Here is a 16,929-nt window from a genome sequence, read left to right as displayed (position 1 = left end):
CTTAATTTACTAATAAAATAAAGCTTAAAAATATGAAAGAAACTTTGTCATTCTGTTAACATTCCTCAAGTTAAGTAAAGATTTTAGTCATAATTGTGTTTCTTTTTGGAGATTCTTTAAGCCATACTTTTATTTAACTCCTCCTGATATTGTCAGTGTAGTAGGGGCAGGGAAGCATCTTAAGATTGGAGATAAGTGGTAAAAGATGGCTCCTTATAAAGCTGGGGAGTTGTTTCCTAGAACCATGTCCTTGCTCTCTAGGACTTAGGAATCTCAAACATGGCATGATCTTTACCCTCCTGGTGACTCTCTTCTGTACATGTTCTGGGATCTCAGTGTGGTTACATTAAATAAGATTGCTAGAAGCTATTGACTCAGATCCAGAAAAAGGAGGGCTTACTCTTGGGCTTCTAAAGCATGGAGGACTAATATTGCTTTTTCCCTGCCCATTTTCTGTTCTGAACTACAGTTTGTGTGTGTGTGTGTGTGTGTGTGTGTGTGTGTGTGTGTGTGTGTTAGGGGGTGTATTTCTATGAATTAGGAGAAAAGAAACTTAAATCTGGGTTCATTCTCTGAGCAGCTACAGAGAAAATACAGAACACTTTTTTTTAGGTTTTTTTTTCAAAGGCAAATGGGGTTAAGTGGCTTGCCCAAGGCCACACAGCTAGGTAATTATTAAGTGTCTGAGACTGGATTTGAACCCAGGTACTCCTGACTGCAGGGCCGGTGCTTTATCCATTGTGCCCCCCAGTCGCCTCATACAGAACACTTCTGATGCACATTTGTAAATTTGTTAAGGACAGTGACTAAGTAACATTAGTAGGTACTTATTTATTTATTTGTTGACTTGTTGATTTGTCTCTCTGTCTCTTTCTAACTCTATCTCCATCTTTCTTCCTCTTCTTTCTCTTCTATCTCTCTCTGTCTCTCTGTCTCTCTGTCTCTCTCTCTCTCCCTCCCTCCCTCCCCTTCCTGTCTTTGCTAGTGTTGAGACTTGGGACATGTATGGAATATAACCATGCTCCTCCGAGATACAGCCGGAGTAAACGCGCTGCTATATTTAATATTATTTTCCTGACAGAATGGCAAGACTGAAGGCAACTGAAGAAGCAGCAGGGAATGAATTCCTGCTCCTGAATGCCAATGCTCCTTGCCAGGTCAGGTTATTGTGGAGCTGGATTAATTATGCAGATTTTCCAGCCAAGGTTGGGAAGTCTCAGGGCCCTGTTGTAATTCATAGAGGGATAATTCATGTGGCCAGCATAGTGATATGATAATTATTCCACCAAGGTTTTATCTGCCCCTAGACAGTCACCATGTCTGAGTCTCTTTCCCTGACTTGTTTGAAATCACCAGGCTACTTTGTACAAAAACGAGAGATGCCTTCATGGGGGGGGGGGGGGGTCACTGGAGATGATGGGCCGTGGTTCTTTGGTGTTCATCATTCTGGAGATGAACCCAAGCTTCCCTCTCCCTCAGTCTTGAGCCTCTCTCAGGAAACAAAATGTATGGATTTGCAAGGTAATACCCACTTGATTGATGGCGTCACACATAGACCAATAAACAGGTAGACCAGTAAACTTCCTGTTCCCTGCTCCTCCATGACTGTCTATTTTTTCATGAGGCTGCCCCCCAAAGAGCCACTCCCCAACTAATTGGTCTTGGAAGACATTGCTAAGATGACACCTTAGGTCTCTGTCAATTATAGTTCTTTGTTCTACCTTCTGGACTAACTTACCTTACAGGATATTTAACCTCCCTCCCACCCTTACATGTGCATACTTGTGTTGGAGCCTGGGGGGGGGGGCAGAAAGGAAGTGGTGGGAAGAAAGGATTTTTTAATTTTTTTTTTTTTTTGGGTAGTAAAGATAATGAGTCATTGGAGAAATTAGGGTCATTGAGGCCTTAGAGGTTTATGAATAAGTTGATAATGGCAGTATGGGATTTCTGCTCATTTTTATCTTGAGAAAGGGAGATTAAAGTCTTGTGTCTTTGGATTTCTCAGCAGTAAAGCAATTCTAAATATCCTGGGAATCCCCCTCTCTGTCTCCCTTGAATTTGCACCCCCAATGTAGTACTCTTTCTGAGGGTGCTGCTCAGAATCTGGGACATCCTTAGATGGTCTGGGTTGGGAGGGGGCGGGGACACTAGGGTTTAGTCAGTAGTATTAACAGAAAAGAAGGCTCTATAGCAATAACTCATGGGTAAATTACCCTTTAAGTTACTGCCGGTAGACGTAGCTACATTTGACATATGAGGCTGACCAACCTCATTTCTGCTTAAGGTATCTGTAGTCCAGAGCTTCTGAAGCTGATGGATGTCCTTGGCCACTCTGGCAGTGGACCTCTTTTCAGAATAATATTCAAGGAATAAAATAAAGTCCATGGGTTACAGTGGAAACTAATTATATTGAAATATAATTGCATGAAATAGAAATACATGTTTAAAAAATGAAATAGAAGTTCATTAGCTCCTTGAAATCCATCATGGACCCCTGGACTCAGAAATACATCTCTAGAAGTCTGAAAGTATAGGTAGGATTTTCATTTGGGGGGAATATACATGGATAAAACTGACTCTACCTTTTCTCCCTATCTCCAAGACAGCATGACAATCATCCTCTGCCTTTATTTATAACACAAACCGAAACTTCTCTTAAAATCACATGTGATAGGAGGAACATTGGCTTTTTGATTTGAAAGATGAGTTTCAATCGAGTTCTGATCCAGAATGACAGCTTGGAGGTGGAAGGGATCTCCAGGGTCATCTGATCCAACCAGAATTAAAAGAAAACAATCTTGACTATATCATCTCCAAGAAAAGTCAACCAACTTTTGCAGGAAAATGTTTAGTGAGAGCTATTGCCCTACCTTCTACAACAGCCCACTCTGTTTTGGATGGAAACTTTAATGTTTGTCAAGTTCTTTTTGATATCCAGCCTAATTTGACCTTTTTGCATCTCCCTCTTTGTCTCTAGCTCTGACTTTTTAATTAACAAGTCTTCCTCTGCAGGACAACTATTTAAATATTGTGCACAATTGTCCTGCCCCCAAACATCGATACTTCCTTCTGCTGGTCCTCTTGTGGCATGAACTTGAAATCCTTCACCCTGATGATTTCCTTCCCCTAGACTCTTGATGATCAATGTCCTTTCTAAATAGAGTCACCCCCAATGTAGCCTACACAGGGCAGATGAATGGGCATCTTCAGGGCCTGGAATTTTCTGTTTCTCTCTTAAGATTCAATCCCATTGGCTTCCTTGGTTGGGCCTTTGAGTTTGTCAGTCCCATGGATCTTTTTATTGTCTAACTATGCCTTTCCCACTTCAGGTGAGTTTTTGATTCCAAGTTTCCAAATGTAATAGGGATGAATGAAATTTTATATTTGGCCAGTGCTCTTGCCTATGATGACCTTTTGGGATGCTGAATTTGTCATCAACTATGTTAATTATCCCTGTCAGACTTGTGTCATTTGCAAATTTGTTAACTAGGTCATCTATTCTTTTATACAAGTCCTTTGCAAGTGAGGTAGAGAAGTTAACACTTTATCAGCTCCGTGGCCTGGGACAAATCACTCCTTAATGGAGATAGTCATTTCTGCTGTAAAGAAAGTTTGGTAGCTATTACTGTGCTAGAGAAGGGGCACTTATTATGGTCTGGTATTCCTTCTTTGAATGGCAATGGCATAATAGACAGCCCACCTGACTGAAGATGAACTGACTTTCTCCAGGAGGAAAAAAAAAGAATAAAGCAAACAAAAGAGCAAAAACCCAAATAAACAAACATTGTTTTTGAACCAGTCTTCATTTTCTTGGTTCTTCTTCCTAGTCTTTCCAATAGCTCTTCCTTGAGTGTGTGAATTTAGTCCTTGACATCACATTGGAGACACATGAGAACAATTAACTAGATAAGAACCACTATTTGTAGATTGTTTCATAGTCTACAAACCATTTGACTTTCTGATTTGAGATTTATAAAAATATTTGAAAATAAGAGCTAATACTATTGTCTACTTAAGGGACCTAAATCTCTACCCTGGTTCTCCCTGTTCAAGTTTTGTACTTGTGTATACAGAGCCTACAACACAATGAGTCCTTAAGAAATTCTCTTCATCAATCCATCAGTTCATTCATCAATATGTATATGAGGCCAGTTAGGCCTGTGGAGTCCTGGTGACTTATTGAAGATCAGGTAGAGATAAGCTGCAGAGGTAGGATTTGAGCCTGAGACCTTTCTACCCTTTGCTTTTTTTTTCCTTTTTCAAAAATGTAATGCAAGTTTTCTCTTTTGAATGTTTCCTTTTTCCTTATGAACCAGATAAGGCAGGGGCTGGGGTAGCCACTGGATAGCTGAAGACACTCATGCACCTAGATGAGCAACTTGGTTTTTTTAGCTTCTTTTTTATGTGCTTTCTTCCTCCTTATATTGAAAGCTTTTTGAGGACAAGGGTTATCTTTTACCTTTCTTTGTATGTTTAATAAATTTATATTGATTTTTGACTCTTGAAATAAAAGTCAACCTTTCCAAGTCTCCAGAAATGGTGTCAATCTAAAGGAGAAACAGGGCCACCAATCTGAAGATAAGGCTCTTTTGTAGGAAACACATTGGCTTAGCTTTAAAATGTTTTATTGTTCTTATCTTTCTTGTTAAATAGCTCCCAATTATCTTTTGATCTGGCTTGATTGTACTCCTTCGTGGCTGTGACTCTCTGACTTCCAGAATGATGGAGCTAGAGCTAGATTGATGTCTCTGGTTCTCTGAACCTAGTCTCTTGTGGCATCCTGGGCTTCCCCTAGGGATGCATCTCAGGGTTGGAAGGGATTTTTTTTGGTAGAGAAAGATGAGTCACCAAGAACTTAGGACCTGGGTTGGTGCTTCTTTGAGCGGTTGTGGTAGGCAAAAGGGGTGAAGGCTATGGTCTTGATTTCACTTCATCATCCTGCCTGGAAGAAACACACTCATTTTCCAGACATAAAAAGGAGAAATTTGCTGAGTACAATTCTGCCTCAAGGGAAGATAGATGATGTCAAGACAGGAAGGGATGGGGGGGGATACCAGTTTTAAGTGGGTGGATAGAGAGATTTGGGAGGCTCTGGAGCCTGGGGGCCATAGCTTAGATACCTTATTCCTATGTTGACTGGGACTAGTACTTTATTAAATTCTGAGTGTCCAAGTAAAAACCTTCTGCCAAAGTCTCACAGAAACATTGAACTCTTTTCTCTTTGTTTCAATCTCTTTGACCCGTGACTGGGAGTCAATCATATATAAAAGGTCTTGAAAACTACTTCTTATAGAATAGACAGGGTGCTAGACACCAGGGATACCAGAAAAAAAGAGCCAATACCTGGATCTCAGTCATTGGAGGAATTAAAAAAGACATATGCATAAGTCTGTCCTTTAGAATTTGAGAAGGAAAAGAGTATTAACAAACAGGGGGAGCAACCACTGAATTAGCAATCATTTAGTAGATGTCATTTCTGTCTACTATGAAAACAACGAGAAAAGAATGAAGCATTTCCCCACCCAAGAGGGAGAAAAAGATGTAAGGGGAATTCATTCCATATGGAAACTAATCTAAGAGAATATGCACTAGGTAGGAAATTCAATTCCAAGTGGAGGGAGATGGGAATCAGGAATTTCCAAATTGCAGGTGGGGGTCCCCCAGGTGAGCCTTGAAGGAAGTTCAAGATTTTGAAAGGTAGAGCTGAGGCAAAAATATTTTCCAACCATGGCTTATAAAAAGGTACAGTTAGGTGCTGGTGAGGGGCAGGGATCTATTGCGTTTGGGGGCATCATATAGGCAAGTTCACCTGGAATGGTGACCCCATAAAGAAGAGAAACAGAGAATAATTTTCTAAAGCCTGGCTAAAGGGAGCCTGTGAAGGGCTTTTGATGTCAAACCAATTTGTTGCTCATTTATCCAAGAGAGAAGAGTGAATCACTGGGGTCATTGAAAGAGTAGTGACATGGTCAGATCTGGACTTCAAGTAGATGATTTTGGCATCTGGATGGACTAGTAAGTTGAAAGGGGAGTCTATTTACAAGGCTATTGTACTCGAGGTGGGGGATGATGAGAGTCTGAACTTTGTCCTCCATGTTATAGAGGCAGAATCAGCAAGTCTTGGCAATTAATTTGATAAGGGGGGGGGGGAGATGGAGATGACAGAACTACATTGAAGATGTCTTGTGAACCTGAAATGGTCTGTGTGTTGAATTTTTGTGTTAGTTTGTGATTATTGACTGTCTTTTACTATTTCCAGTTTCATATGTATGAATCTTTTGTCTCCGACTAGATTGTCAGATCCTAGAGAGCAGATCTGCCTTGTTCTTGTCTCATAATCCTTAGTTGTTGACAGACAAGAAGGTCAAGTAGGGGTTCATTGAATTGATGAGATATGACAGGGTACCAGAGAAGGTTTAGGGCTGGGGTTCTGGAGATCTGGATTCTCTGGCATCTGTTTAACTGTGTGACCCTTGTAAGCTTCAAACCTCCTTGGACATCCAATCCTTGTTGGGTAGAATGAAGAAAAGGTCCAGAGGTCCCAGCCATGAGACTCATGGCTGAGAATAATGGACTTGCCAACTCCTTTCTTTTGTATTATTTCATCTGCAGTGATTTTTGAATGGAGTAAATCCTCCTCTGGTCTGAGCATCCTTCCAACTTAACCTCATCTTTACCCCAAGTTTTAACAAGCTCAGACTGGGAAGTGGCAGCAGCTTATTCTTACAGGTGAAAACTGAGGCATGAAGAGGGAAGTGATTTATGTGAGAGAAGATTTCTAATCAGGAGGAGATTTTTCTTTTCCTCCCTAGGAGCACTTTCAGGTACCGGGATGTATCGAGGCCTTTTCTTAATTGGACATGATTTCACATCATTCTCAACTTCAAAGTTTCCAAGTGGCTCCTTGTCCTGTTCTGTATTCAATTCATGGATTCATTAAACTTCCAAATTCTCTTTTACTTAGGATATCTTTTTTATCTCCCTTTATTCCCTTAGACAAACAAACCCTATCATAGTACACAAATCAGCCTTTTTTCTTTTTACCTTTGTCCTATCTGGACCCTACATTTCCTACTTCTTCTGAACCTCAAAGATTCATATTAGCATTGGTATTTATTAAAATGGAGCTAGATAATCATTATTTTACTCTTATTTTATAACTTAAATAATGTATTCCACCCTTTAAAGTTACTTGGCTTAGTATTCACAAACTTATTGGTAATTCTTTTTTTTTTTTTGTTTGCGAGGTAAAGGGGTTAAGTGACTTACCCAAGATCACATAGCTAGGTAATTATTAAGTATTTGAGGCCAGATTTGAACTCAGGTCCTCCTGACTCCAGGGCTAGTGCCCTATTCACTGTGCCACCTAGCCACCTCCACAGACTTATAGGTAATGGTGTTCTGAAGAAAAATGGATGGGGCAAGAGATTCTGTTGGGTTGGAATCAACAAGTCTGGACAGCTCATTGGATCTGGACACTGTGGGAGAGGGAAGAGTTGAGAGCAATTCATACTTAGAGTTTAATTGATGCCATGCTTTTTTGTAGTGTACCTAAGAAGACCCAATGTCCTGATTTTACAAATGAGGAAACTGAAGCCCAGAGAGTCAAAGGAATTTGTCCAAGATCACAAGCTAGGGAGGAGAATAAACATATAATCTTTTAACAAGGAGAATTTAGATGAGACTTAAAAGGGAAGGAGGGACCCTTATTTATTTTTTAATTTTTGGTTTTTTCAAGGCAGTGGAGTGAAGTGACTTGCCCAAGGTCATACAGCTAGGTGATTATTAAGTGTCTGAGGCTGGATTTGAACTCAGGCACTCTTGACTCCAAGGCCAGTGCTCTATCCACTGTGCCACTTAGCTGCCCCAGGGGCACCATTATTAAATAATAGAGTTTTTCTCAAGAACAATGGAATATACCTGAGGAAGGAGCAGTTCCCCTTCTTTCAAGCAGAGTCAGCACAACCACTTATTGGGATGCTTTATTGGGAACTCTTGTGGTATAGGTGAAGAAAAGCTCTGCTTTTGGAGTTCAGAGGGTTGTAGGCTGCTAGACTGTTCATCACCTGTGTGACCCTAAGCAAGTCCCTTGCCTTCAGTAGGAATGGAATTTTCTCATCTGTTATGTGAGGAGATTAAACTCAATGGCTTCAGAGATCTCTTCTAACCTCACTTATAGCCTGGCTAGATGGTCTCTGAGATCCTTTCCAACTCCGAGAATCCACAAAGTATGTCAACTGGAATCTTCCAGCCACTTTTCCAATTCTGTATTGAATAGCCTTTCCACTCTAAAAGCCTGAACCCTCCCCACATTTCTCACCTCATTCTTTACCCAGAATGCCCAGCTATCAGCATAGTTACTATTATTGTGGGTTATTATCGTCGCCCCAAGTATGTTAACTTAAAGATTCAGGCTATTTAAGGTTTCAGAATGAAATGGAGCATTGTTCCTGCTCTGGTGACTTACTCCCTCCCGGCTTCAGGGACTAGTTCAAAATGTATGTGTTTGCACTCCAGCCACTGGCAGCTTGTGGCTGTTTAAATCAATATGAACTAACTAATGGACTATGACTCTCAGGAAAAACAGAAGGAGGCCCTCAGCCTGGGCTATTTGTGCAGTGATACCACCATAAGGGGATCCCCTTGAGCACAAGCAGAGTGCATGGCTGAGAGTCTGGTGAGCCGTGTGCTAATTCTGCTGGACGAGTTCATAGAATCTCAGAATCAATGAGCTAGAAGGGACTTTAGAGAGGGCCTGGTTCCGTTACTCCACTTGGCAGGTAAGAAAACAGAGAATAAGTGAGATGAGGAGGCATTATGGGAAAGTAGACAGAACTAGGACTAAGTTGAGACCCAGGTTCAAAGTCAGATTCTAAACACTTATTAATTATATAATCATTCACTAATTGAAAGACCTTGGCCAAGTCACTTTCTTTCTCTCTGAGACTTAGTTTTGTTATCTGCAAAACAGGGATAACTACTTCAAAGGATAAGAGAATTGGAGAATTGGACAGTGCCCATTCTAGTTCTGAACAAGAATATCTTTATTTAATAATGGTAACAAATGCAATAATAATGCCTAGCATTTGTGCCCCACTTTCTGGTTTTCCAAGCCTTTTACAAACATTATCTCATTTGAAACTCATAATAACTCTGGGAGATAAAGACTTTTATTAATCTTATTTTCTAATTGAGGAAGGTAAGGCAGGCAGAGATGAAGTGACTTGTCCAGAGTCCCTGATAGTCCCTTGTCCAGCATTTGAGGCTGAATTTGAACTTGGATCATCTTGATTTGAAATTGGTCTCCTGAGGTAGTTCCATTCCATTTACATATCCTTCCTCCAGGGCTCTTCTTGCTCATTTTTACTTCTTTAGAATCCCCAGTTTCCTAGCAGGTTCCTACGAGTCCTTAGATGGTTTCTAACTTGAAAATCTCCTCTCCTTTGTGATGTTACTTTGCATTTAATTTATATCCACTATGTATTTATTTGTTTGGGTACATTTTGCTACTCCACTAGAATGGAAACTCAGCTGAGGGCAGGGATGATTTCGGCTTTTTGGTTCCTATGGGCAATGCCTAGGACATGATTTGTTGAATATAATTGAGGAGTAGCAGGGCACTTTCTTTCTTTTATCTCTGCTCCCTGTGGTATTCCCAATTCATCCAACACATAGTTGGTCAGCAGGCATTTATTAAAACTTAGGGCCATGGGCCCTTGTGTAAAAGTTACCTGATAGGAAATACTTATGAATTGTAATTGCTTGAAAGAACATTATCTGAACTTCTGCCAACATTTACTTCCCCCACACTAACTTGACCTCATCTGGCCTGTCCATGAAAGCCAGGACCCATCTGTTTTATTCTAATTGATCCCCACAGGGGAAGTAACTGTATGTGTGTATGTGTGAGAGAGTTTGTATTCACACTACTGATCTAAAGGTTCTCTCTAGGTTCAATTTTGCTTTGCTTTTCTCGCCTCAGCATCATTCAGTAATTCTTGGGAATAACAATTAAGGCCATCAATCACAGTAATGAAAATGTCTTCAGACTGTGTCTTTGAGAATCAAAAGCACACAGTAGGCAAACTAGGAAAATGTGGAGGTGGGAGGTGTTGGTACATGCCAGAGTGTGGTCCTTTTTTTTTTTGGAGTCAAAAGCTGTTTAAGAGACTAGTGTTCTCCATCATGCCTCAGCTTAGAGTTGAAATTCAACTAGCCAAAGTCCTCGATGAAACACAATTATTCTGACATAAGTTGGAGATAGCACAGTGTTTTATGAATGTGGGCAGGAGATTTCTGGGTGGCTATGTCTCCTGAAGAGGGCTTGTGTCAATCTCAAAGCACCATGTGGATGCAAATTATTGCTATTATTTTTGTTTTTATCCATCTCTTGGAAAGCTTTCTTTTGGCCATTGAATTATTAGGAAAAAATCCAGTTGAGGGCAATCACATGAAAGCCAGTACTTAATTCTGAAGCTCTTTCTAGGTCTGAGAAGGGCTAGGGGTAGAGGGCATGAGTGGAAGTGGTGGTGGTGATGATGATGATGATGACGACGACGATGATGATGATAACAGATTATGCTTCTATTATGGTTTAAAATTTGCAAAACACTTTTACAATTTCATTTGTTCCTCACAGCACCACATGAAGCAAATAGAAATAATTATTCCTATTTAACTGATGAGGCAGGTAAACTGTGACTTATCATGGTTAAATGCCTTCTAGAAAGGTGATGCTTGAAATTGAAATATGTGATGGTTGTAGAATAGATGGAACTTTATCAAGTTACAAAAAGGGAAACTCTTGGGTTCTTTCAAGGGCTTCACATGTTGCTGACCCAGTTTCATTATTACATCAAATTTCTCTTAAAATCTTACAAATTTTCTCTTCCTTGAGACAGATATATCACTTATTCCTCCTTGGAAAATTATTAGCCATGATTAGAATTGCTCATATTTTTTTCCCTATGATAACTGGCCCAGAATTTAATGTGAGGGAAAAAAGAAGTCTTTGTAGAAGGCTAGAATTAAAAGAGTTCTGAGCATTTAAACAGAGAGGAGAAACAAGGACCACAGCATTCCTCTGAACAGGAAAAAAATTGGATACCGAGGTTTCCATCATGAACATCAGATGGCCATGTTGGCCCAGAGCAGCTGGGCTGTTCTCCATTGTTAACTGGACAGATGTTATAGCTGAAGGACTTTGGAATAGAGGGAGGAGAAGGACATGCTGTATAAAACCAGTCATTTTTACATAGAAGGTGTTTGCAATTCAGATATTTATAACTTGAGGAAGACAACTCGTTCTTCATAAAGAAACTACATCCCAACTAGAACTATATTGGCAAGAGAGAGAGAGTACAAAATGAAAGGTTTGCAAGAATTTTTTCTGCTTTATATTTAAGTCAATGTCAGTGTCTTATATATAACGTGTCTATCACATTATTATTGATCATGTAGCTATGTTATCGAAGAGGTTTGGTAAAACAGTTTAGTAGTCATCTTCCATCTATGAGGGGTCATGGTTTTTGTTCAGATTTGTAAACACTTTGAATATAAAAAACTATTCTAAGAACTAGACTACACATAAAAAATTGAGACAGTCACAGCCACATTGAGTTCTCTTTTAGTGGGAAAGATAGCTTATATCTGGGAATGATCAGGAAAAGGAGTTAAGGTTTCTGAAATCACACAGCATATCTGGAAACTACACATTCTTTTCACTGTCTGTGAAAAGGTGATGGTGATTTGGTTACAGTTCTGCAAGAAAGAGATGGAAAGGGGTTGAAACTGCTTTGATTTTATGATAACCAGGTCTTGAAAGAGTTGCCTTGCAACAATCAATGTGAACCAGGGAGGCTGTACATATTCCTCTGGCTAGTCTCTAAGGTCCATGTCCCAGATGACCCAAGCACTGTCCATACTGACAGGTCACTTTAGCTACTGTGAGGTTAAAGATCATGGAAGCTGAATTTCTGCCTTACCAATGAGAAGAGAAAAATAGTGGGGGGCAAAGGTTGAACTGAAGGTTTATTCATTTCCCCTTAATGTAAACACTGGGTATTGTTGGCTTTCAAAAATCTTGGATTCTAGTTCTCCAATTGACAACTGGTCAAATGATATGCAGAGTCAATTTGCAGATGAGGAAATCAAAGCAATCAATAGTCCTATGAAAAATTGCTCTAAATAATTACTGACTAGAGAAATGGAAATTAAAGCATCTCAGAGGTACCACTTCACACCTCTCAGATTGGCCAATATGACCAGAAAGGAAGGGCTATGGGAAATATGGGACTAATGAATGCATTGTTGGTAGAGCTGTAAATTGATCCGACCTTTCTGGAGAGCAATTTGGAATTACACCCAAAGGGCAATAAAACTGTACACATCCTTTGATCTAGCAATACCACTACTGGTTCTATACTCTGAAGAGATCCTGAAAAAGGGTAAAAACATCCCTTGTACAAAAATATTCATAGCAGCCCTGTTTGTGGTGGCAAAGAATTGGAAATTAAGTGAATGTCTATCAATTGGGGAATGGCTGAAAAAATTGTGGTACGTGGATGTGATGGAACACTGTTGTTGTATTAGAAACCAGGAGGGAGGAAATTTCAGAGAAGCCTGGAGAGGCTTGCATGAATTAACAACAACATGGGTTGATGGTCAACTTTGATGAACTTGCTCACTCCATTAGTGCAATGATCAGGGACAATTTTAGGGGATCCACAATGGAGAATACCATCTGTATCCAGAGAAGGAACTGTGGAGTTTAAACAAAACCCAAAGATTATTGCCTTCAATTTTTTAAAAAAAGTTGCCTTATGTACTATATAATTTTTCTGCCTCTAATATTTTATTTCATCTTCAAGGATATGTTTGGTTCTCTCATGTATAGCATGAAAACAATGGAAAGATTATCAGATTGCTTTCTGTTGGGGGGAGGGAAGGGAGGGTGGGGGAAATTCTAAAATTCAAAACTTTACAAAAAATGATAGGTAGAAAGTATATTGTATATAATTGGAAAACAAATTAAATATTTATAAATAATTGCGAATTCTGGATTTGAATTACACTCCATTCATCCCCAAACCAGAGTGTCTATCTCTCAACTATCATTGCATGTGGGAAAAAAGGCCAGAAAAAGTGGAAAGAAGGGGACAGTCTCTGGGCTGTAATGGGAAGACTAAGGCAAGAACTTGCAATTATTGAGGACCTTCCTTCTGTGCTTATATTGACAGGATGGACCTGCTCTGGCTCTCTGTATTGGTCATGCTCGCTGGGATCCCTCAAAGCAGTGCCTCAGGTAAGTGGCTCACTTCTGGACTTGTTCCCCAAGCTGGAGAGCACTAGCCAACCTGAAGAGACTCATAAAGTGCTATATATCAGCAGGCCATTCCCCTCTGTGCCTGCAGCATTGCTGCTTTTAGAGAGTCTTGCCTTCTTGCAAATTCAGTATTCATCAATCAGTCATTTGTTAAGCATCTCCTATTTGTTGGATCTGTGTTAAACTAATGAAACAAACTGTATCCAAGACCAGGGCCAAAGACTTCTCCCCACCAGTCTGCCCACCTGGAGCCCAAACAGAGATGATATGAACAGAGATCAGGGCAGTGCCAGATACTGAGAACACACTCTAATTAATCTGTGTAGTTCTCAATTGTCTTGCCCTGTACTAGAATGCACACCTCTAAAGAGAAGTTTTCTCATTGCTTTTTCCTGAGAGTTCCCAAAAGTCTCAACCCTTTGGCTAGACCTAGCATGGCCACAGCAGCCATTCCTCAATCTGCCAATGAGAACTCTCTTGAGAGCTACCAAGAGATCAAGGTTGTACTTTTATGTACATAAAACACAGCCCATAGCTTAAATGGTCAGGGTTTGTTTCTTCCAGCAACCCTGTCCCCAATTATTCTCTAGAAGAGACTACCCACTGGAGAATAAACTAGAGGGCATTTGGCTTCTGGCTAAGTTCATGGTTCTGATGCTAATGGTTATTCCCTCTTTCCAATGGGAACAACTTACCTTGCAATGCAACTAGCCATTATCTGGTTTGACATTAAGCTATCTCTGAAATGTTGAGCATGGAGATGGCAGTATTATTAGACTAAATACACCCTAGTCAGTGTCTCCCTTGGAGAGTGTATGTGAGTCCTAATTGTGGTCTATAGATCGATCTCCTTATCCTATATATACATATATGTGTGTGTGTGTGTGTGTGTGTGTGTGTGTGTGTGTGTGTGTGCCCTCTTCACATGGTATAACCATCCCATCCAGAGTGGCATCCTTTGATCGTTGAAACATTTATAGTCATATTCCCTTTGCCATTATCATTCACTGTTATTGTCTAATCCATGATATACTATTCATAATTCTTTGCTAATAACTCATTGGTATTCAGGCTAGCCTCTCCATATAAAACTATAAATTCTGCTAATTGTAGTTGGCTTGCCAATGACTATTGGAGCCCTTTGACCTTTCCCTCTGGGAATCTGTGAAATGATGTCTCCATTTCATTGACTCCCTCATGGTGATTGAAATACAGACTTGAGTTGAACATCCTTGAAGTTGATCTACCTGGTTTTACCACCCATTCACATTTTTCTTTCCTTTACATGGAGGTTTAGGTCATCCTCCTCCTGGTCCCTTTGAGAAATTTCCCATAGGAGATTTCTTCCTTCCACACCCTACTTCATTCCACCCATTCCCTCCCTTGGTTCTGATGGTGGAGAGCTATCCTTCAAATATTTTGACTATTGAGGGTATCTTAATTAGGGAACATCTTAAAGGGGATTACAATTTTAAAAGTCCTTTGGATTAGTGGATTTTGAAAACTTCATTATATAGTTAGACTGCACCTTTTCTTTCCTGAATCTGGGCACAATGTGTCTAGTTCTTATTCTCTACAATCCTTGGTGACGTTTTCCCATAATTCTCTCTGGATAGATGCACTGTGCTGAAGATCTTCCTTCAGCTCTTTTTGTCTCTCAGGGGTGTCTTTGTAACACTCAGTAGATGAGATGCCTTCTGTTGCGTGTCATTCTCACTCTAGGATTGACCCATAAAAACAACAAATACTTAATACCCTACAAATGGAGTTTCTTGCTTTGAAAGGAAAGTATTTTCATTTGCTTTCTTGCTCCTCCCCCTTGTTCCATAATCTCTTCATGGAGGCTCTAATGGAGAATGGCCTGGTTCTTCCTTGAGCCTTATATTGACCCTTTGATAACTATTTATTATATTAGATAGGAAAGTCATTGTGTAAATGTTTGACATGGCTATTGAGGAATCTCAAGGGATTTCACTAGAATCAGTCACTTCATATACTTGGGGGTTGGATTTATGAAACACGAGCACAACTCAGGGAAACACAGCTAAGGAGGGATCTTATCCAAAGTTGGAAAGCTTTAGAGGTCTCCTAGCTTCAGAGAACTTGGTAATGTTATATGGAAGTAAAAAAAAAAAGCTCATGTTAATCAATGAATGAATCCAAGTGTTTTATGAGCACTTAGGGTATAGTGGGCACTATACCAAGGGCTTAGAATACAAAGAAAGACAGAAAAGATAACTGCTCCCAGAACCTAATAGAGAAGTCAGCAAATAAATATTTTTATCCATGTAAGATTCATACTGAGTTGGATGGAAGGCAGTCTCAGAAAGGGAGGGACGAGAAGTTAGATAGGCTTCCTGCAGAAGGTTAGATTTAAATTGATCTGTTGAAAAAGTTAAGAAAACCAATTTAATTCAATTCACTAAACATTGTGTGGCTACCATGTGCCATGAATTTTGCTAAGGTCCGGGATCAAAAAAGAAATGAGATGAGAACTCACAAAAGGATGCTGAGAAGGAGGGGGCATCTTGTTCCATGAAGGTCAAAACCAGGAAATCCAATTTCTGCCCTCTGTAGAGGAAAGCTTTGGGAAGAATTTGGTACTCCACTGTAGAACTCCCCTCAGAGAGGAGGGAAGACTAATCAAGTTAGAATCCAGGCTGGAGTTGGAAGCATGGTGATGAGAATAGAAGTGATGAGTTTATCCTGGGAGAGGTGACTTTTGTCTGGGCTCTTGTGACCATGAATAGCTGCCTGCACAAAGCGATGAGGAGGGAGAGAATTCTAGATCCATGGGCCAGTCAGTGGATGTGAAGAGGAGGAAGTAGGACAAGTTGGGTGGGTTGTAGTGTGTAGAGTATAATAAGTAGTAAGAAAACATTTACCTTAGGAAGGTAGGAAAGAGCCAACAGTGTATTAAGATTTCAATTTGGAGATGACAGGAAACCAGTAGAGATTACAGAATAGGTGGGGGAGGTAAGGAAGGAGTGATAAGGTCAGAACTGTGCTTTCAAAAGCACTTTGATAAACATGTGAAGAATTGATTAGAGAGAGGAGAGACTTGACTCAGGGAGACCAGTAAGGAAAATGTAATAGTCTAGGTTCTGGTGGGCACCAAACCTCAAAGTATGTGTGGATAGATGTAGTAGGGGGGAAAGGCACCTTTTTATTTTCATTAACCTCTAATTGAAATTTAATATTTCCATCTCTTATTTACAACCATGGTTTCGATCAGGGGTCCATAGGCTTCATCAGATTGTTCAGGGTGTCCTTGACAATAAAGCAAACAAACAAAAATGGTAAATAGTTCCTGGACTAGGTTATTGTATATTGGACTGCCAGAGGCAGGAAGACTACAGTTTGAGAGCAATGGTGCTTCTGTTTGGCTTTGGCATGATCAAACCATATATGAAGTATTATGTTCACTTTGGGAGTCGGGGAGCACATGTTGGGATTACATTAGAGATCTGGGGGTTCAGAAGAGGACAGCTAATGCATCAAGGACTTTCCCCTCTGAGTCCTGGAATGAGTTAACCTAGAAAAGTTACCATAGTGGGGATATGGTAGATGTCTTTGATTATTTGCAGCACTGTCATGTAGGGAAG

The 16,929-nt window shown here is 40.1% G+C and overlaps 1 protein-coding gene across 4 annotated transcripts in view; it reads left to right on the top strand.

Annotated features, from left to right (window-relative positions):
• The window catches only part of IL1RAP (interleukin 1 receptor accessory protein), a 142,949-nt gene that overhangs the window by 30,472 nt on the left and 95,548 nt on the right, over positions 1 to 16,929 (top strand). For all 4 annotated transcript variants that reach the window (XM_074190639.1, XM_074190640.1, XM_074190641.1 and 1 more), the window contains one exon: positions 13,239 to 13,303. In XM_074190639.1, coding sequence (XP_074046740.1) covers positions 13,240 to 13,303 — 64 coding nt within the window. In that variant the 5' untranslated portion in view covers position 13,239. Of the gene's footprint in view, positions 1 to 13,238; positions 13,304 to 16,929 lie in introns of those variants that run through there.

Source organism: Macrotis lagotis, chromosome 6 (genome assembly GCF_037893015.1).
Source record: "Macrotis lagotis isolate mMagLag1 chromosome 6, bilby.v1.9.chrom.fasta, whole genome shotgun sequence".
NCBI classification, from domain to species: domain Eukaryota; kingdom Metazoa; phylum Chordata; class Mammalia; order Peramelemorphia; family Peramelidae; genus Macrotis; species Macrotis lagotis.
The sequence above is the reverse complement of the archived record's forward strand: the minus strand, read 5'-3'. Positions and strand labels throughout refer to the sequence as shown.